Raw genomic sequence first — 21,234 nt, forward strand, 5'->3', positions numbered from 1 at the left:
GCTCACAATAATTCCAATGCATGGCCAGACCACCACTAATGAGATATTTCAGCATCTGTGTGATGCCATTGAGAATGCAGGTTTGCCATGGAAGAGGTTTGTTGGAATAATAACCGATGGAGCACCATCGATGACAGGGAGGAAAAATGGACTGGTGGCACTTGTTCAAAAAAAACTTGAAGAGGAGGGTGTAGAGAAGGCCACTGCTCTTCACTGCATTATCCATCAGCAAGCCCTTTGCAGTAAATGCCTGCCTTGTGACAATGTGATGTCTGTTGTTGTGAAATGCATCAACCAAATCAGATCGAGGGGCTTAAAGCACAGGAAGTTCGTGATTTTTTAGAGGAAATGGAGTCAGAAAATGGAGATGTGCTCTATTTCACCGAGGTACGTTGGTTCAGCAGGGGAAATGTTCTGAAAAGATTTTTTGAGTTGAGAGAAGAAGTGAAAGCTTTCATGGAGAAGGATGGGAATGCTGTTTCTGAGTTGAGTGATCACAAATGGCTCATGGACTTAGCTTTTCTTGTTGACATCACACATAAGCTGAATGTACTAAACAAGATGTTACAAAGCCCGGGGCAGCTTATCAGTGCTGCCTATGACAACGTGAGAGCATTCTCCACAAAACTTGTGTATGGCAATCCCAGCTCTCTCAGACAAACCTTTGCCATTTCCCAGCATGCAAGGAACTTGTGGATGCAGGCATACCATTCAGTGGTGAGAAATGTGTTGATTCTATTTTTAAGCTAGAGAAGAAATTTGATCACAGATTTGCAGACTTCAAAAAGCACAGAGCCACTTTCCAAATTTTTGTGGACCCCTTTTCCTTTGATGTGCAAGATGCCCCTCCTGTGCTTCAAATGGAGCTCATTGACCTGCAATGCAACTCTGATCTCAAAGCCAACTTCAGGGAGATTAGTGGAAGAGCAGACATGCATGGGCAATTTTTGAGAGAATTGCCTCCCCCACCCCTGCTTCCCTGAGCTTTCCCAAATGTTCAAGCACATCATGTGCTTTTTTGGGAGCACATATTTGTGTGAAAAGTTATTCTCTACATTGAACTTCAATAAGTCAAAGTACAGGTCTATACTTAATGATGATCATCTTTAAGCCATACTGAGGGTCTCAACTGCTTCCTCTCTAAAGCCAAATGTGGTTCAGATTTGTGAGAAGAAGCACTGTCAAGTCTCTGGCAGCAAGGAATAGGCAAAAGATGCCATGTTCAGAAGAACTTCTTATGATCTTCACTCAATGTTCTATTCATGTTCAGAAGAAATAATTAAAACTGTTAATAATGGGGCCCAGAGAGTTAACACAGCGGTGTTTGCTTTGCAAGCAGCCAATCCAGGACCAAAGGTGGTTAGTTCAAATCCTGGTGTCCCATATGGTCCCCTGTGCCTGCCAGGAGCTATTTCTGAGCAGACAGCCAGGTGTAACCCCTGACACCGCTGGGTGTGGCCCAAAAACCAAAACCAAAACCAAAACCAAAACAAAAAAAATGTTAATAATGACGTTTGAGGACTTTTTTTTTTTTTTTTTTTTTGGTGAAATCCCTTATGCAGCCCTGCCTCACCCTGACTTTGCCTCCTGCGGCCCCCAGGTAAATTGAGTTTGAGACCCCTGCTTTAAAGAATCTCTTGAAACTCCACATTTGCCAATTGTGATGTGTTGTGGAGCGTAGCATTCTCTAGTGTTCACTCCAAAGCCAGGCTCCAGGGCCTAATCTGTTTTATTCCGTTTTTTCTCCTTCCTTCCTTCCTTCCTTCCTTCCTTCCTTCCTTCCTTCCTTCCTTCCTTCCTTCCTTCCTTCCTTCCTTCCTTCCATCCTTCCTTCCTTCCTTCCTTCCTTCCTTCCATCCTTCCTTCCTTCCTTCCTTCCTTCTTCCTTCCTTCCTTCCTTATTCCTTCCTTCCTTCTTCCTTCCTTCCTTCCTTCTTCCTTCCTTCCTTCCTTTTCCTTCCTTCCTTCCTTCCTTCTTCCTTCCTTCTTCCTCCCTCCCTCCCTTCCTTCCTTCCTCCCTCCCTTCCTTCTTCCTTCCTTTCTTCCTTCTTTCCTTCGTCCCTCCCTCCCTTCCTCCCTTCCTTTCTTATTTTCTTCCTTCCTTCCTTCCTTCCTTCCTTCCTTCCTTCCTTCCTTCCATCCTTCCTTCCTTCCTTCCTTCCTTCCTTCCTTCCATCCTTCCTTCCTTCCTTCCTTCCTTCTTCCTTCCTTCCTTCCTTATTCCTTCCTTCCTTCTTCCTTCCTTCCTTCCTTCTTCCTTCCTTCCTTCCTTTTCCTTCCTTCCTTCCTTCCTTCTTCCTTCCTTCTTCCTCCCTCCCTCCCTTCCTTCCTTCCTCCCTCCCTTCCTTCTTCCTTCCTTTCTTCCTTCTTTCCTTCGTCCCTCCCTCCCTTCCTCCCTTCCTTTCTTATTTTCTTCCTTCCTTCCTTCCTTCCCTTCCTCCCTCCCTTCCTTAATACTTTCCTTCCTTTTTCCTTTTTTCTTTCTCTTGCTTTTCTTTCTTCTGTATTTTTCTTTCATCCTTTCTCCTTTTATTTCATCATTTTCTCCCTTTTTATCTTTTCTTTTATTCTTTCTTTTTCTATCCCTTTTATTCTTTTCCCCTTTTATTCTTATTTATTTTATTATTTTTCTTTTTTATCTTGTACCCTTCCTTTCTTTCTTCTTTCTTTTCTCTTTCGTTTCTTTCTTCTTTTTCTTTTGTTCTCTTTTCTCCTTTTATTTCATCATTTCTTTTTCCCTTTCTTTTTCTTTTATTCTTTGTCTTTCTTTCTCTATCCCTTTTTTATTCTTTTTCTCTTGTACCCTCCCTCCCCTTTTTCCTTCCTTCATTGTCATCATGGTTCCTTCTCTGCCATAACTGCACTCCCCTCCTGTTTGTGGGAAGCTTTCTGCCATGGACTGGTCTCTATTGTCATTGGATATTATTACCATACTCTCTTTTTTTTTAAATCCCACAAATAAGTGCAATCATTCTGTCTATCAATCTCACTCATTTCAGTAGCATAATACTCTCCATATTCATCCCTGTATAAGCAAATTTCATGCCCATGTGGATTGGACATCTGGTGCTGGGGTCAGTAAAGTGGTGCTGCTTAGGCATGGAGAATGTGGGGATCAAACCAAGGACATCCCCTGTGCTGGGCATGTGCTCTGCCACTTGACCTTCTCTCCAGCCTTGATCATGAACTTAATTTTTGTTTGTTTGGGGGCCACACCTGGAGATGCTCAGGTTTACTCCTGGCTCAAATAGATCTTAGGGATCACTCTTGATCATGCTTGGTAGACCACATGGGTTTCTGGGCACCAAAGCCAGGTTGACTCTCCCTCTTGTGCTGTCACTCGTAGCCCTGATCATGGGTTTAAGAGATCCCTCACCTCTAACCTCTACTGGTGCAGACTGAGACAACCTTCCACAACACCAATTTTCTCAGCTCTAAAACCAATAATATCAATACCTAGCTCATAAAGGTGTGAGGAGTAAGTATAATCACATCTGTCATCTGTTTCTAGTAGAAAATTGTGTTTCTATGGAAACTTGTCATAGGGGAAGGAGAGATAGCTCAATGGGCTGGATCATGTTTAGCTAGATTCTGGCAAGTAGCTCACCAAAACTAAGGGATGCAAAGATTGCTCTGGACTTGCAAAGTCTGCATAGAGAGGGCTAGTGGCCTGCACTTGCACAAGGGGGAAAAGCAGCCCTTGCTGCCTCTCGTTCATAACTTTTATTGAGTAAAATTTTACAATCCCAAGCAGCAGTTATCTGGGGTGTGACTGATGTGGGATGACTGATGAAGGCTTTGGTTCTGCACAGCTCATGGGGAGCTAGCTAGTATCAGACTTTCTTGCTAGTACAAGTCCTACCTTCAGAGTCTTACTGTCATTCAGGCCAGCCTCCTGGGTTGTCTAATCCAGAATTGTGAGGGCCAACAATACTTTGCATGAGGTTTGATAATATGGTATCCCAACTGGTAGGAGTGATCCCGAAGTACAGAGCTGAAGTAGCCTCTGAGCACCACTGGTTGTGTCCCCACCTCAAAAAAATTTTCACGTTAAAATTTTTTTTTTTTAATTAGCAATAGTGCTAGTCCGCTTGGTCTCTTTTGTATTGTTTTTGGTGGATATGGATTATTTTTAGGTTATGGACTGTTCACTTTTTTTTGTTTGTTTTGTTTTGATTTTGGGGGGGGAGTTCACATCTGGTGATGCTCTGTTGTAATTTCTAAAACATTTTCTGTTTTTGTAAAGCAGTATATTTAGTAGGATATAATAGGTTAAATACACTGAACTAGAAAATCAGATTCTGGTCCTTCTGTTTCTGTGATCAGATCATTAAACCTTCGCTTCTAACTTGCCAATTGAAAAATGAGGGGTTGCTTAAGTGAGCTTCTGAGGTTTACTTATAAAAACTTGTCTTTTTAGATTCTCTTGGCATTCCTCTAACGCTGGTAAATTAAAAGATTAAGAGAACTCTGCTTGAAATACGGTTCATAGGAAAATATTTCAATATTAAGTTAAACTTGGATTCTAAACAGCTTTAGTGGATGACTAAAGCAACCTTTTTATAAAATGGTTTTGTATAGAAATCCGTTTCAGAATACGTTCTTTGACAACTTTGACACATCTGAAAATCCAGATGTCATTTTTTTTTTTTCATGGAAGAGGATACAAATGTATAGTTTTCATTTATAAACCACAGTAGTGTTGCATATGTAGCATTAAGTCACACAGGCTGATATATAATAAGCAGGTAACTCCCCAAGAGCAAACAAAGTTAACAGCAGCAAAATGATCCCATGAAAACAACTTGATTAAGTATATATATTTTCAGTCTAGTCATTGCCTTGAGAAATCTAAACCAAAATACAATATTAGAAATTGGAATGACAAGGTGAGGTAAAGTATTAGCAATTTACTCCAAAGCACAAATATAAAATTTTTTTTTTCTGTGCCACCACTCCGACCCAGTTTGTTATTTCTTCTTTTTTTTTTTTTTACTGTACATATTTAATGTAATCTCTATAAGGATCTTCATTATTTTTTTTTTACACCACCCATCACCAGTGCAACATTCCCATCACCAATGTCCCAAGTCTCCCTCCTCCCCACCCGACCCCGGCCTGTACTCTAAACAGGTTCTCAATTTCCCTCATACATTCTCATTATTAGGACAGTTCAAAATGTAGTTATTTATCCAACTAAACTCATCACTCTTTGTGATGAGCTTCCTGAGGTGAGCTGGAACTTCCAGCTCTTTTCTCTTTTGTGTCTGAAAGTTATTATTGCAAGAATGTCTTTCATTTTTCTTAAAACCCATAAATGTGTGAGACCATTCTGCGTTTTTCTCTCTCTGACTTATTTCACTCAGCATAATAGATTCCGTGTACATCCATGTATAGGAAAATTTCATGACTTCATCTCTCCTGACAGCTGCATAATATTCCATTGTGTATATGTACCACAGTTTCTTTAGCCATTCGTCTGTTGAAGGGCATCTTGGTTGTTTCCAGAGTCTTGCTATGGTAAATAGTGCTGCAATGAATATAGATGTAAGGAAGGGGTTTTTGTATTGTATTTTTGTGTTCCTAGGGTATATTCCTAGGAGTGGTATAGCTGGATCGTATGGGAGCTCGATTTCCAGTTTTTGGAGGAATCTCCATATCGCTTTCCATAAAGGTTGAACTAGACGGCATTCCCACCAGCAGTGGATAAGAGTTCCTTTCTCCCCACATCCCCGCCAACACTGTTTATTCTCATTCTTTGTGATGTGTGCCATTCTCTGTGGTGTGAGGTGGTATCTCATCATTGTTTTGATTTGCATCTCCCTGATGATTAGTGATGTGGAGCACTTTTTCATGTGTCTTTTGGCCATCTGTATTTCTTCTTTGTCAAAGTGTCTGTTCATTTCTTCTCCCCATTTTTTGATGGGATTAGATGTTTTTTTCTTGTAAAGTTCTGTCAGTGTCTTGTATATTTTGGAGATTAGCCCCTTATCTGATGGGTATTGGGTGAATAGTTTCTCCCACTCAGTGGGTGGCTCTTGTATCTTGGGCACTATTTCCTTTGAGGTGCAGAAGCTTCTCAGCTTAATATATTCCCATCTGTTAATTTCTGCTTTCACTTGCTTGGAGAGTGCAGTTTCTTCCTTGAAGATGCCTTTAGCCTCTATGTCCTGGAGTGTTTTACCTACGTATTGTTCTATATATCTTATGGTTTTGGGGCTGATATCGAGGTCTTTAATCCATTTGGATTTTACCTTCGTACATGATGTTAGCTGGGGGTCTAAGTTCAATTTTTTGCAAGTGGCTACCCAGTTTTGCCAACACCACTTGTTGAAGAGGCTTTCTTTGTTCCATTTAGGATTTTTTGCTCCTTTATCAAAAATTAGATGATTGTATGTCTGGGGAACATTCTCTGAGTATTCAAGCTTATTCCACTGATCTGAGGGTCTGTCTTTATTCCAATACCATGCTGTTTTGATAACTATTGCTTTGTAGTAAAGTTTAAAGTTGGGGAAAGTAATTCCTCCCATATTCTTTTTCCCAATGATTGCTTTAGCTATTCGAGGGTGTTTATTGTTCCAAATAAATTTCAAAAGTGCCTGGTCCACTTCTTTGAAGAATGTCATGGGTATCTTTAGGGGGATCGCATTAAATCTGTACAGTGCTTTGGGGAGTATTGCCATTTTAATGATGTTAATCCTGCCAATCCATGAGCAGGGTATATGCTTCCATTTCCGCGTGTCCTCTCTTATTTCTTGGAGCAGAGTTTTATAGTTTTCTTTGTATATGTCCTTCACATTTTTAGTCAAGTTGATTCCAAGATATTTGAGTTTGTGTGACACTATAGTGAATGGAGTTGTTTTCTTAATGTCCATTTCTTCCTTATTAGTATTGGTGTATAGGAAGGCCATTGATTTTTGTGTGTTAATTTTGTAGCCTGCCACCTTGCTATATGAGTCTATTGTTTCTAGAAGCTTTTTGATAGAGTCTTTGGGGTTTTCTAAGTAGAGTATCATGTCATCTGCAAACAGTGAGAGCTTGACTTCTTCCTTTCCTATCTGGATTCCCTTGATATCTTTTTCTTGCCTAATCGCTATAGCGAGTACTTCCAGTGCTATGTTGAATAGGAGTGGTGAGAGAGGACAGCCTTGTCTTGTGCCAGAATTTAGAGGAAAGGCTTTCAGTTTTTCTCCATTGAGGACAATATTTGCCTCTGGCTTGTGGTAGATGGCCTTAACTATATTGAGAAAGGTTCCCTCCATTCCCATCTTGCTGAGAGTTTTGATCAAGAATGGGTGTTGGACCTTGTCAAATGCTTTCTCTGCGTCGATTGATATGATCATGTGATTTTTATTTTTCTTGCTGTTGATGTTGTGTATTATGTTGATAGATTTACGGATGTTAAACCAGCCTTGCATTCCTGGAATGAAACCTACTTGATCGTAGTGGATGATCTTCTTAATGAGGCATTGAATCCTATTTGCCAGGATTTTGTTGAAGATCTTTGCATCTGCATTCATCAGCGATATTGGTCTGTAATTTTCTTTTTTCGTAGCATCTCTGTCTGGTTTAGGTATCAAGGTAATGTTGGCTTCATAAAAGCTATTTGGAAGTTTTCCTGTTTTTTCAATTTCATGAAAGAGTCTTGCCAGGATTGGTAGTAGTTCCTCTTGAAAGGTTTGAAAGAATTCATTAGTAAATCCATCTGGGCCTGGGCTTTTGTTTTTGGGCAGACATTTGATTACTTTCTTAATTTCCTCAATAGTAATGGGTGTGTTTAGATATGCTACATCCTCTTCATTCAATCGTGGAAGATTATAAGATTCCAAAAATTTATCCATTTCTTCCAGGTTTTCATTTTTAGTGGCATAGAGTTTCTCAAAGTAGTTTCTGATTACCCTTTGAATCTCTACCATATCAGTAGTGATCTCTCCTTTTTCATTCCTAATACGAGTTATCAAGTTTCTCTCTCTTTCTTTCTTTGTTAGTTTTGCCAGTGGTCTATCAATCTTGTTTATTTTTTCAAAGAACCAACTTCTGCTTTCGTTGATCTTTTGGATGGTTTTTCTGGTTTCCACTTCATTGATTTCTGCTCTCAGCTTTGTTATTTCCTTCTGCCTCCCTATTTTTGGATCCTTTTGTTGAGCACTTTCTAATTCTATGAGCTGCGTCATTAAGCTATTCAGGTATGCCCCTTCTTCTTTCCTGATGTGTGCTTGCAAAGCTATAAATTTTCCTCTCAGTACTGCTTTTGCTGTGTCCCATAGGTTCTGATAAATTGTGTCTCCATTGTCATTTGTTTTCAGGAAGGTTTTGATTTCCTCTTTGATTTCATCTCGGACCCACTGATTATTCAGTATGAGGCTATTTAACTTCCAGGTGTTAAAATTTTTCTTCTGTGTCCCTTTGTAGTTTATATATAATTTCAGGGCTTTGTGGTCAGCAAAGGCAGCCTGCAAAATTTCTATCCTCTTGATATTATGGAGATATGTTTTGTGTGCTAACATGTAGTCTATCCTAGAGAATGTCCCATGTACATTAGAGAAAAATGTGTATCCAGGCTTCTGGGGGTGGAGTGTCCTGTATATATCTACTAGGCCTCTTACTTCCATTTCTCTCCTCAGGTCTAGTATATTCTTGTTGGGTTTCAGTCTGGTTGACCTGTCTAGTGTTGACAATGCCGTGTTGAGGTCTCCCACAATTATTGTGTTGTTATTGATATTATTTTTCAGATTTGTCAACAGTTGTATTAAATATTTTGCTGGCCCCTCATTCGGTGCATATATGTTTAGGAGGGTGATTTCTTCCTGCTGTACATATCCCTTGATTAATACAAAATGTCCATCTTTGTCCCTTACAACTTTCCTAAGTATAAAGTTCGCATCATCTGATATTAATATGGCCACTCCTGCTTTTTTTTGGGTGTTGTTTGCTTGGATGATTTTCCTCCAGCCTTTTATTTTGAGTCTATGTTTGTTCTGACTATTCAGGTGCGTTTCTTGTAGGCAGCAGAAGGTTGGATTGAGTTTTTTGATCCATTTAGCCACTCTGTGTCTCTTAACTGGTGCATTTAGTCCATTGACATTGAGAGAAAAAATTGTCCTGGGAGTTAGGGCCATCTTTATATTAAAGTTTGGTGTGTCTGTTTGTAAGCCTTGTCTTAAAGTATGCCGTTCAGTTTTTCTTTTAAGAATGGTTTTGAGTCTGTGAAGTTTTTGAGCTGTTGTTTGTCTGTGAAACTATGTATTGTTCCTTCAAACCTAAAAGTGAGTTTTGCTGGGTGCAGTATTCTAGGCGAAGCATTTATTTCATTGAGTTTTGTCACTATGTCCCACCACTGCCTTCTGGCCTTGAGTGTTTCTGGTGACAGGTCTGCAGTAAATCTCAAGGATGTTCCCTTAAATGTAATTTCTCTTTTCGATCTTGCTGCTTTCAAAATTCTGTCTCTATCTATGGGATTCGTCATTGTGACTAGGATGTGTCTTGGGGTGTTTTTTCTGGGGTCTCTTTTAGTTGGCACTCTTCGGGCATGCAGGATTTGATCACATGTATTCATTATCTCTGGTAGTTTCTCTTTAATGATGTTCTTGACTGTTGATTCTTCCCGGAGATTTTCTTCCTGAGTCTCTGGGACTCCAATGATTCTTAAGTTGTTTCTGTTGAGCTTATCATAGACTTCTATTTTCATCTGTTCCCATTCTTTGAGTAATTTTTCCATTGTTTGATCATTTGCTTTGAGGCTTTTTTCCAATTTCTTCTGCTGTATGTAATTGTTATGTATCTCATCTTCCAGTGTACTGATTCTATCCTCAGCTGCTGTTAACCTGTGGGAAATCTCAAACATGTTTTTCTTCAATTCATCTACTGAGTTTCTCAGACCTGTTATTTGATCTGAAATTTCCGTTTGGAGTTTTCTCATTTCTATCTTCATATTCTCCTGATTCTTTTTAGTTTTCTCTTCTATACTTTGTTTGAGTTCTTTGAACATGTTCCATATTGCAACTCTAAACTCCTTATCTGAGAGACTGACTAGGTGGTTGATCATGTTCAAGTCATCAGAGTTGCCATCTTCATTCTCTATGTCTGGCACTGGCCCATGTTGTTTCCCCATTGTCACACTAGTACTGCGTGTTTTTCTACGTGTTGTGATTGTATTCATTGGCTAAATGCTGTGCACCGTCGCGAAGGGGAGTGGAGCAACCGTGCTCCTCTGGCTTCTCCCTTTCTGGGCGTGTCGACTCACCTCCACGGAAGGCTCACAGGAAGGCAGGCTGGCAGATGGGCCGCACCCAGGATGAAATCAGGCCAAAAATGCAGGACAGCAGAGTAGAGAGGCAGAAGGGTGCTGGCATCTGAGATCCAGCGAAGTTCAGTGGCTCCTCCCTTTCTGGGCGTGTCGACTCACCTCCACGGAAGGCTCACGGGAAGGCAGACTCCCCGGAAAGTTCACAGGAAGGCAGGCTGGCTGATGAGCCGCACCAAGGGTGAAATCAGGCCGAAAATGCAGGACAGCAGAGTCATGTTAAATTTTTTTTTAAAGGGGCCAGAGAGATAGCATGGAGGTAAGGCATTTTGCCTTGCATGCAGAAGGACAGTTGTTCGAATCCCGGGATCCCATATGGTTCCCCGAACCTGCCAGGAGCGATTTCTGAACGTAGAAGCCAGGAGTAACCCCTGAGCGCTTCTGGGTGTGACCCAAAATCTAAAAATATTTTTTAAAAAAGGGATTGGAGGGGCAGGAGTGATAGCACAGCGGTAGGGTGTTTACCTTGCACACGGGCAACTGGGACTTACCTGGGTTTGATCCTTGGCCTCCCATATGGTCCCCCGAGCCTGTCAGGAATAATTTATGAGTGCAGAGCCAGGAGTAACCCCTGAGTACTAATGGATGTGGCCAAAAAAAAAACAACAAAAAAAAAGGAGGGAGAGAGGGAGGACTGGAGCAATAGCACAGTGCGTAGGGCATTTGCCTTGTCCTCAGCTTACTCATGTTCAATCCCTGATATCCCATATGGTCTCAGAGCCTACCAGGAGTAATTTCTGAGCACAGAGTCAGGAGTAATCCTGAGCACTGCCAACTTTGACCCCAAAACAAAAAATACATTTTTAAAATAAGACAAATAAAAAATAAATAAAATAAGGCAAATATAATATTTAAAATTTAAATCAGAACCATGTAAAACTTGGTTACGCTATTAGCACATGTAGTCTATAATTTTGAGAAAGAAAAGAACATATCAATCTGTCAAAACACAATTAATTTATAAGCAAATGATATGACTAGCAAACATAGAACATGTGACCCTAGAACATGTGATCCCTGATATCACATTCTCCAATGGGACATGCACCACTGGAAGCACAGAACTGGGAATAGTCTCTGAGTACTAATAGGCATGCTCAGGTCCCCAAAAGAGAAAAACATAGCAAAAAGAGTGGGTAGTTGGACTCTTGCCTTAAGCTATCTAATTTCATCTTTTACAGTAAATAAGGAGCTGTTTCATTTCTCATCTGCCTTGTTCTCTGCTTTATTTTTTATGTTGCCCTGAACTTGTGTGAAAGAAGTCATTATTGCACCCTCACTTTGGATATCAATTCCCTCAATTACCATATGGAGACCTTACGGACTCTTTCAAACAGTTATCTTACTGAGGTGGTGAGCTCAGACCAAAAGTGCAAACAAGCAGTTTATTTTTTTATATAAAATCTTTATTTAAGCACCATGATTACAAGCATGGTGGTAGTTGGGTTCAGTCATAAACAGAACACCCTCCTTCACCAGTGCAACATTCCTACCAGTGCAATATTCCTACCACCAATACCCCCCTCCTTCCCAACCCCTGCCTGTATTCGAGACAAGCATTCTACTTCTCTCACTCAGTAAGAAGTCATGATAGCCTGTCTCAAATACAGGCAAGGGTGGGGTGGGGAGGAGGGAGATTTGGGACATTGGTGATGGGAATGTTGTACTGGTAAAGGTGGGTGTTCTTTATATGAATGACACCCAACTATAATTATATTTGTAATCAAGGTGTTTAAATAAAGATATTAAAACAGTCGTAATAGGGGCCGGGTAGGTGGCGCTGGAGGTAAGATGTCTGCCTTGCAAGCGCTAGCCAAGGAAGGACCGAGGTTCGATCCCCCGGCGTCCCATATGGTCCACCCAAGCCAGGGGCGATTTCTGAGCACATAGCCAGGAGTAACCCCTGAGCGTCAAACGGGTGTGGCCCAAAAACCAAAAAAAAAAAAAAAAAAACCAAAAAAAAAAAAAACAGTCGTAATAGTTGTTAGTGTAGTTATTTCCCTAACTGCGCTCACCACTCTTTGTGGTGAGCTTCATATTGTGAGCCACTCCTTTCAGCCCTCATCTCTATTGTCTCTGGGCATTATTACAATAATGTCTTTAATTTTTCTTAAAACCCATAGATTAATGAGACTATTCTGCATCTATCTCTCTCCCTCTGACTTATTTCACTCAGCATAATAGATTCCATGTACATCCATGTATAGGAAAATTTCACGACTTCATCTCTCCTGATGGTTGCATAATATTCCATTGTGTAATATGTACCACAGTTTCATTAACCATTCTTCTGTTGAAGGGCATCTTGGTTGTTTCCAGAGTCTGGCTCTTGTAAATAGCGCTGCAATAAATATAGGTGTGAGGAAAGAATATTTGAATTGTATTTTTGTGTTCCTAGGGCATATCCCTAGGAGTGGTATAGCCGAATTATATGGGGGCTCAATTTCCAGTTTTTTGAGGAATCTCCATATTGTCTTCCATAAAGGCTGGACTAGACAGCATTTCCACCAACAGTGAATGAGAGTTCCTTTCTCCCCACATCCCCACCAGCACTGTGTGCTGTTCTTTGTGTGACAGTCTCTGTGGTGTGAGATGGTACCTCATCGTTGTTTTGATTTGCATCTCCCTGATCAAATTATGTGGATCAAACAAGCAGTCTAACAATACAAGACTTAAGGTCTGGGGCCAGAGAGATAGTACATTAGATAGATGACTGGCCTTGCACACAGCTAATCCTAGTTCCATCCCTGGCATCCCATATGGTCCTCTGAGCACCACCAGGAGTGATTCCTGAGCCAGGTGTGACCCAACCCCCCTCTGCTCTACCAAAAAAAAAAAATATATATATATATATATTATTAAGGGGACTGGAGTAATAGCACAGCAATAAGGTGTTTGCCTTGCACATGGCCAACACAGGACTGACCCGGGTTCGAATCCCAGCATCCCATATGGTCCCCCATGCCTGCCAGGATCGACTTCTTGAGCACAGAGCCAGGAGTAACCCCTGAGAGCCACCGGGTGTGACCCAAAACAGAAACAATTAAGGTCTGAAAGAAACACATTGAAAAAATTATGTTTTGAAATAAAATCAGTATTTGCAATTAAAAGTTGCTTTTTTCTTTCATTAAAAAATAGGGGGTAGGGCTGGAGAGATAGTATGGAGGTAAGGCGTTTGCCTTCTATGCAGGTCGGTGGTTCGAATCCTGCATCCCATAGGGTCCCCCGAGCCTGCCAGGAGCGATTTCTGAGCATAGAGCCAGGAGTAATCCCTGAGTGCTGCCAGGTGTGACCCCCCCCCCAAATAAAGGGGTGTGTGTATGAGGGGGCCAGAGCAATTACACAGTGGGTAGGGCATTTGCTTTACATGCAGCTGACCCAAGACCCACCCGGGTTTGATCCTCAACAGCCCATTATGATCCCCTGAACCTGGCAGGAGTGATTCCTGAGCACAGAGCCAGGAGTAACCCGAGTACCGCCAGGCCAGGTGCACACCCCCAAAGTCTTGCGTGTGGTGAAATCCCAATAATGAGGGTGTTCTAGAGCCAAACACCCCAATCTGTTCATCCCCAGCCCATACTTCAGACCCAGAGTCATACCGCTTCATTCTTGAATTTTCATAAAACTCCGCAGGAATTTTAGAAAACAAACCTCTTACCTTTCTACTTATTAACAGGGGTTATCTTCGGGTTTGTTTTGGGGTCACAACCGGTGTCACCCAAGGGAACCATATGGGATGCTAGGATCAACCCAGGTCAGCACCAGAACGGGGCCTTTGTCATGGCTATTTTTCCAAGACAATTATATAATAAGTTATGTATTTTGGCGGAAGTACTGTAGAACCCAGGACCTCACACATCTCAAGCAGACGTCCTGCTCATGAGCTACCTATCCCGTGTGTCTCTCTCGTGTACTGTTCGCGAAAGCAAGTCAAGACTTGTGAGGAGTAAAGGCCAGGTATGCTTAGGTTTTAGGCCGCACCGGATAACCTCAATTTCTACAGATCCAGGGTGAAATGGGGATTGACCACATGTCAGTTAAGGACCCCACCCACCCCTGTCCTCTGACTCAGATTCCTCCTGTAATGAGGTACACAACGAAGGCAGGTTTTAGGGGCCCTCTTGGAATTCTGGAGAACTCACAGAAAAGCCCCATCCTGGGGCTGGAGCTATGGCACAGAAGGTAGGGCGCTTGCCTGGCACACGGCTGACCTGGGTTCAATCCTTGGCATCCCATATGGTTCCCCCAGGCAACCAGGTGTAAATCCTGAGCATCACCCGGTATGCACCTGTCCCACCCCACCCCCCCAAATAAAAAAATAAAAGAGGCCCCATCCACCCTCTGGCTTCTGGGGTCACAGCCCCTGAAACATTTGCTCCTGCGCCTTTGGTCCGTGTCCACGATAGGATAGCGCTCAGATTGCAGTGGAAAGGGCCACCGCTGCCTGCAAACCCTAAATGTGCCCTTAGGCACCTCCGGACCCTGGATCTCAGCAGTGGCTCTGCCTCGCTAAGAGCCTTGCCTTGGGTTCTCCCCAGTGTTCAGGAACTAAGTATCTCCACCTGGTAGGGTGCTTGGGTTATTTCCTGGGGCTGCTCTGGAGACAACGAGCTGCCAGGTCAAACTCAGGCTCCAGCAATGCAAAGCAGGTACAGAGCAGGCCTGGAAGCAAAGGGGCTGTTCTCTTATCTGAGTTTGATCTCTAAAGGCAACAAATTTCTGAGGTTACACCCTACTGACCTCCTCTCTCCCTTTCCTTCTCCCCCTTCTCTCCTCCCCTCCCCTTCTTTTCTGGAGTCTGCTTGGATCATGGATGGCAAAACTATGCGCACAGCAGTTTGTCTGCTGGTGATGCTTTGTCATCTTAGCCCCAGGCTGAGATTGAGTTTATATTATTCAAAATTGCCCAAACAAATTGGCAACCTTGACAAGATAGCCCTGCACACTGCCAACCCAGGACTGACCTAGATTCAATCCCCCTAGCATCCCAAATGGTCTCCCAAGTCTACCCAGTGCGATTTCTGAGCACAGAGCCAGGCGTAACCCCTGAGCACTGCCGGGTGTGACCCCAAAACAAAAACAAGTGTGTGTGTTGCATCATTCCAGTCATCTTCAAATCTTTAGGAATTATTATTGGACTCGATGGGTCCCAGATCAGCTGTGTGCAAGATGAATGCCCTCTATAGTCTTTCTACTTCTCTTCAGCTCCAAGTACTAGTACTCAAAGTTTCAAGGGTCCCACATCAAGTCAGCTTCTTTGTGTCAGCCTCCAGCGAAGTCCTCTGGGAGGATATGAGTATCGTGAACCTTTCCCCACATCCAGAGAAATTTTTATTACTTGTTTGCTTGTGTTTGAGCAAATGGAAGAAAAGCCAGGGATATATATTCTCAATGTGCTCCTTCAAGGTCTGGGGGGGGGGGGGGAAACCTAGGGCTTCAACCTATACAAGATGCTCTCTGGACCTCTCTGAGCAGCCCTGCCCAAACTTTCAACTACCTCTTATGCAGGAACAAGGCAAGCCCCTGCACTGTCTCTTCAGCAGCTAACCCCCTGCTAATTTGACAAAACTATGCTGGCCTTGAGTGCCAGACAACAGGCAAAAACACCACCTAGTTTAATTCTTACAACATCCTAAAGGCAAATAGAATTGCTTTCAGTTACAGGGTCCTCAAACTATGGCCCGCAGACCACATATTGTATTTGTATGTTTTGTTTTTTCATTGCAAAGTAAGATATATGCAGTGTGCATAAGAATTCGTTCGGGGCCCGGAGAGATAGCACAGCGGCGTTTGCCTTGCAATCAGCCGATTCAGGACCAAAGGTGGTTGGTTCGAATCCCGGTGTCCCATATGGTCCCCCGTGCTTGCCAGGAGCTATTTCTGAGCAGACAGCCAGGAGTAACCCCTGAGCATCGCTGGGTATGGCCCAAAAACCAAAAAATAAAAAAAGTTAAAAAAAGAATTCGTTCGGCCCTCGGGCCACATATTGTATTTGTATGTTTTGTTTCTTCATTGCAAAGTAAGATATATGCAGTGTGCATAAGAATTCGTTCATAAGCTTTGTTTTTACTATAGTCAGACCATCCAATGGTCTGAGGGACATTGAACTGGCCCCCTGTTTAAAAAGTTTGAGGACCCCTGGTAGAGTAAGCTACTTAATACCCAATAGCATTAAGAGCCTAAGATTGCACTCAGCAGCTGCCTCCAACACCAGGAAAAAGGATGAAAACTTCTCATTGTGAGGCTGCAGCAATAGCACAGTAAGGTACTTGCCTGGCACATACAGACCTAGATTCTATCTCTTGGATTCCATATGGTCCCTCTAGTACTGTCAGGAGTAAGTGTTAAGTGCAGACCTAGGAGTAACCCCTGAGCACAACAAGGTAGTCTAAAACCATTACAAAAAGAATTTTTTTTAGTCTTCGTGCTTCTAACTCAGAGCAGGTGACTTAGAATACAGATGGATTTGGGGACTGGAACAATAGAACAGCAGATAGGGCATTGCACACAGCTGACCCAGTTTCAATTCCTGCCAACCCATATGCTCTCTCGAGCCTGCCAGGAGAATTTCTGAGTGCAGAGCCTGGGGTAACCCCTGAGCACCACTGGGTATGGGCCAAAACAAAAGGATGCAGGTAGATGTATTCATCCATCACTTATTGGTGACAAATATATTTGCCCTATTCAGTTTCAGAGGGACAACTAGTTTCATGAAACTTAAACACAAGTAACAAAAGCTCTAATTAGGACACGTGTTTTGTGATTGTTCTGTTGAAGGGTAGATCTCAGTGTGAAGTGCACGCAGGGCCATGAAAGCAAACATTCAGTTCAAGATCTGTGGAAGACAGAGGCCGAAGGAACAGAAGCTGGGAAGAGATCATGGTGCCCCTGCCTGCGCTTTCCAAGGCGGTTTTGTTTGTTTTTGGATGGTGCTAAGAGTAAAACTTGGACCTATTTCCACATGAAAACATGGTATCAAGCCCTGCCCCCAAATAACATTTAAAACAAAAAACTAGGAAAAAGATGACTACTTCCAGAATGCCACTTAGCTAAAACTGCTCAGTGATAAATTATTCTCAGTAGCACTAGGTACTTATTAACCAGAGACTAATGGCAGGAGCAAAATGCTGACACGTGAAACCATCATCACCTCAAAATGTTCTATGGGGGCCCGGAGAGATAGCACAGCGGAGTTTGCCTTGCAAGCAGCCGATCCAGGACCAAAGGTGGTTGGTTCGAATCCCGGTGTTCCATATGGTCCCCCATGCCTGGCAGGAGCTATTTCTGAGCAGACAGCCAGGAGTAACCCCCTGAGCACTGCTGGGTGTGGCCCCCAAAAAAAACAAAACAAAAAGTTCTAATGGGGGGCAGGGAAAAATGTTCTAATGGACTGTTCAAGTGCTGCTCAGACAAAAGAAACCACAGGTATCGGCAGAACTGCTTATCTTTAGGGCCTGAATTATCTTCAAAGGGTCACTTTACACATGACCAGAGGCAAACTAGAGCAGCTGGTATAGCACAAAGTCAGAAGTATCTGCCAATATGGACCTTCAATGATATAGCAAGTAGAGAAACAAACCAACTGCCTGGCTTCAAATCTTTTCCAAGATAATTGCTAAAAATCTCAGAACACCACTAATGAACCAAGTCTTGTTTGAAGACAAGCCCCTTTCTACCTGCAAGCCCTTCTGAAAAGTGCTCCCAATACCAGATTGTCCTCAGCCTAATTCAAGGTCTCCACTAGTTTCTAGATGCCATTTGTGTGCCAACACAAACTATGTAGGTAAACTACGAGTGTAAATAATATATATAATTAGTGTATAACACGTAAAATATTGGGCTACAGTAAGGAATATACCTTAATAGTACTCTATGACCTACATAAAATTATTTTTCTATGCACAATTAAATGTGCTGCAGTGATCATTCTGAAAAACACTGCAGGGATTAACCATAAGGCTAGCCATAGGTTGTCTTAAGAGCCTGGCTTCTAAACTGGCAGCAGTCTGGTCCCACTTGGAAACTGTAAAATGTTTCTGGATGTTCAAAGGTTGAAGACTGATTCAAAAATCAATTATGTAAGGGACAAAGGTGTTTCTGTCAGTGAAGACTAAGTAACACCAGCAAGAACCATCAATAACTATCAAGGCCTTAAGTATTTAAATTTTAGCAGCACACATTAAATCAAGCACATCAGAAAATACATGGTCTGTGATCTTTGTTTTAATCGTGTTAACTCTTTACAAATTTGTGCTGATGATCGTCTCTACTAATGAGTTGGCAAAAGCACTGTTATCAATTACACTTTTGGGATAGATAGTTTAGTCATGTTTACTTCTGAATAGCTATTTAAAAGACAATTCTGAACATCAGTCTGACTTCAGGAAAGAACTTATAAACAAAATTTTACTCTAACTTGCCAGCCTAAAATTTAAAAGCATCTGTCTTTAAGATCATTTAAAAGATGAGAAGTGTTAGGTATTTTTGTTTGATACTATACATATATCACACTAAAACACTTGTCTTTAAGTGAAAGAAAACATTTTAGATATAGGGAATTTTTAATTAAGTTGGCATAATTAAGAACAAAAAGATTTAAGGGTCACTGTCATCTTATCCTGTTTTTTCCTTTACTAAGTGATTGAACACAATCTAAAACTGTAAGTCTTCCTGCTCTAGAAGACAATGATTTCCTTAATCTTTAGGTAAATTAACCTAGCCAGTTATAGAAAACTATTCTCCCACAGGTATGTAAATGGCAACCCCATCTCTTGGAAAGGTGACTATGACCAATTAAGTTCAATCATATCTTTAGAAGGAGCAAAGTGATTTTCACTTGCTGACCTGGAATTATCAAAATTCAAAAAGCTGATAAGTCATTTAAACACAAGCCAATCTTATTTAAATCAGGGCCGTCCAACAAAAAAAAACCAAAAACGCTACACCAGCCACTCATGATCTGAATTCTGATGAACGAGATGGAATTAAATATGGTACACATAAAAAAGTCATGAGATATTTTTGTAATAAATAAGGCGGTGCCAACTATTACTCCTTAGTAGCCTTTTTGAGGTAAGCTATCAACTCTGCCCTCTCGGTCTTCTTCTTAATGCCAGCGAAGATCATTTTTGTTCCCGGGATGTACTTCTTGGGGTTCTCCAAATACTCCATCAGCGTGTCCTCTCCCCAGGTGATGCCTGAATGAGCAAAGAGGTAGTCAGTATTTCACACACTTTGTGCTTTGGCTATGGTTTATTAGCAACTGTCTCTCCCCTCTTACCTTTGTTCTTGTTAGCATCAGTATAAGAGAATCCAGGTGCCTGACCCGTCTTCCGCCCAAACAGACCATGGAGATTGGGCCCAGTCTTGTGTTTGCCTCCCTTCTCCACGGTATGGCACTGAGCACACTTCTGGACAAAAATCTTTTTGCCCTTCTCAATATCACCCATCTTAGAATCTGGAAAGAGAACCCAATTAGTTTTCTCCCCTCCGAGTAGAAACCAGTTACGCCATTTAAGGTTCTACAAATGACTCACAATCGACTTCCTAGTAAGAAAAGTACTATATGGGAGATAGTGTACTAAAGCAGTTCCTTTAAAAACACATCTGTTGATCAGATGTTCCAGTCCAAGTTAAAAAAAAAACTCCTTTAAGGATAAGTCAAGGTCACACGAAGTCACAACTAGAGCGAAATTGACCTGCCCTCACACTAAAGCCGAAACCACCCCAAATCCTAATTTTGGGGGCGGGGGATTAGTGAAATCGTAGGCAAGGGGTTAGGACACACTCTTTCCTAGTGCGTGGCCGATCCCGGGCACCAATAGACACCCCCTCTTGCAGGCACGATCATGGAGCAGACCACCCCCGGCTGTGCCCCCCAAAGATCAAAATTCCATCTTTCCGGGGCCGGAGAGATAGCATGGAGGTAAGGTGTTTGCCTTGCATTCAGTAGTTTGGTGGTTCGAAACCGGCATCCCATGTGGTCCCCTGAGCCTGCCAGGAGCGACTTCTGAGTGCAGAGCCAGGAATAAACCCTGAGCGCTGCCGGGTGACCCCAAAACAAGAATACATTCCATCTTTCCAAAATAGTCTTCTATTTACACCCCAACGTGAAGACATCTTTCTTAATAGCTAAGAGAAAAGAACCCTGCAAGGGGGTGCACTGAGCATGCGCTAGTTGTGGCAAACTGCCGAGCTCAGGCTGCTCTCCTCCAGCCCTGGGATCCGGGGGTGAGCTGGGGTGCGGAAACCACGAGGTCGTCTTAGGGAGGACTGTCACGGCCAGGCCCGCCTAGGCCCCAGGCCCCTCCACCACCAACCACCACCACCGCCCGCCGCTTCTTCGCCCAGGCAGCTCCCGCGACCTGCCCTCACCTGACCTCGCTCGCAGTCGCCGCACGGGAGCCAAAGACACCAGCTCGCAAGTCCGCCGTCCCGCTCTTTAAGCCCAAGGACACGCCGGCCCGCGCCTATGTACCGGTGTTGGCGCAACCGAACTCGCTCCGCCCCGCCGCGGCTCCACGTGCGCATGCGCGGGAGGCTGCGTCGTGACGTCGAAGCTTCTCATTGGCTGGAGGGCCGCTCCAGTGGGCTGCGCGCGCATCGCCGGTTAGCAAGTTAGGCTGCGCAGCGCCGGTGCCCTTCCGGGCCCGCTGCTCTTGCCTCGCAGTTACGCCAGGCCCGGAGACGTCGTAGGCCGTCGTCTAGGTGGGGCCGGAGGCGCTGACGTCAAGCACCCGGCTCGGAGCTCTCGGAGCATGCGCGTGGCCCCGGGAGGGAGATAACGCTCCTGGGCAAGCTGACGTCTAGTGTGCTCCGAGGGGAGCCCCCCCCCCCCGACTTGCACGGACCTCGCGGTTGCCTAGCGACTGTGCCGACAGCCCGGGCGACCTTTACCCAACCTGGATGCAACCTTTGCACGCCCAGCGCGG

At 43.1% G+C, this 21,234-nt stretch overlaps 1 protein-coding gene across 2 annotated transcripts; it reads right to left on the reverse strand.

Moving 5' to 3' along the window:
* Positions 1–18,676: 18,676 nt before the first annotated feature.
* Positions 18,677–20,944, reverse strand: LOC126020038 (cytochrome c). Of its 2 annotated transcripts, none has more exons than XM_049781487.1 (3): positions 20,683–20,944; positions 19,584–19,760; positions 18,677–19,500 (listed from the first exon to the last, which is right to left on the reverse strand). In XM_049781487.1, exons 1-3 carry the CDS (start codon positions 20,831–20,833, stop codon positions 19,352–19,354), a joined length of 477 nt encoding a protein of 158 aa, XP_049637444.1. In that variant the 5' UTR covers positions 20,834–20,944; the 3' UTR covers positions 18,677–19,351. The 2 variants fall into 2 exon arrangements, with proteins under 2 accessions (XP_049637444.1, XP_049637445.1); XM_049781488.1 differs by having other exon boundaries at positions 20,678–20,800.
* Between the last annotated feature and the right edge of the window lie 290 nt (positions 20,945–21,234).

Source organism: Suncus etruscus, chromosome 10 (assembly GCF_024139225.1).
Source record: "Suncus etruscus isolate mSunEtr1 chromosome 10, mSunEtr1.pri.cur, whole genome shotgun sequence".
Classification (NCBI taxonomy): Eukaryota; Metazoa; Chordata; class Mammalia; order Eulipotyphla; family Soricidae; genus Suncus; species Suncus etruscus.

Bases quoted from the DNA above. Each gene is read 5' to 3' on its own strand.
- LOC126020038 (XM_049781487.1), bottom strand. From the start codon at position 20,833: ATGCGCACGTGGAGCCGCGGCGGGGCGGAGCGAGTTCGGTTGCGCCAA. The intron at 19,761-20,682 runs GTCAGGTGAGGG...TTCTCTTTCCAG, and splicing joins GTGCGGCGACTGCGAGCGAG to ATTCTAAGATGGGTGATATT. The intron at 19,501-19,583 runs GTAAGAGGGGAG...TTGCTCATTCAG, and splicing joins TGATGCTAACAAGAACAAAG to GCATCACCTGGGGAGAGGAC.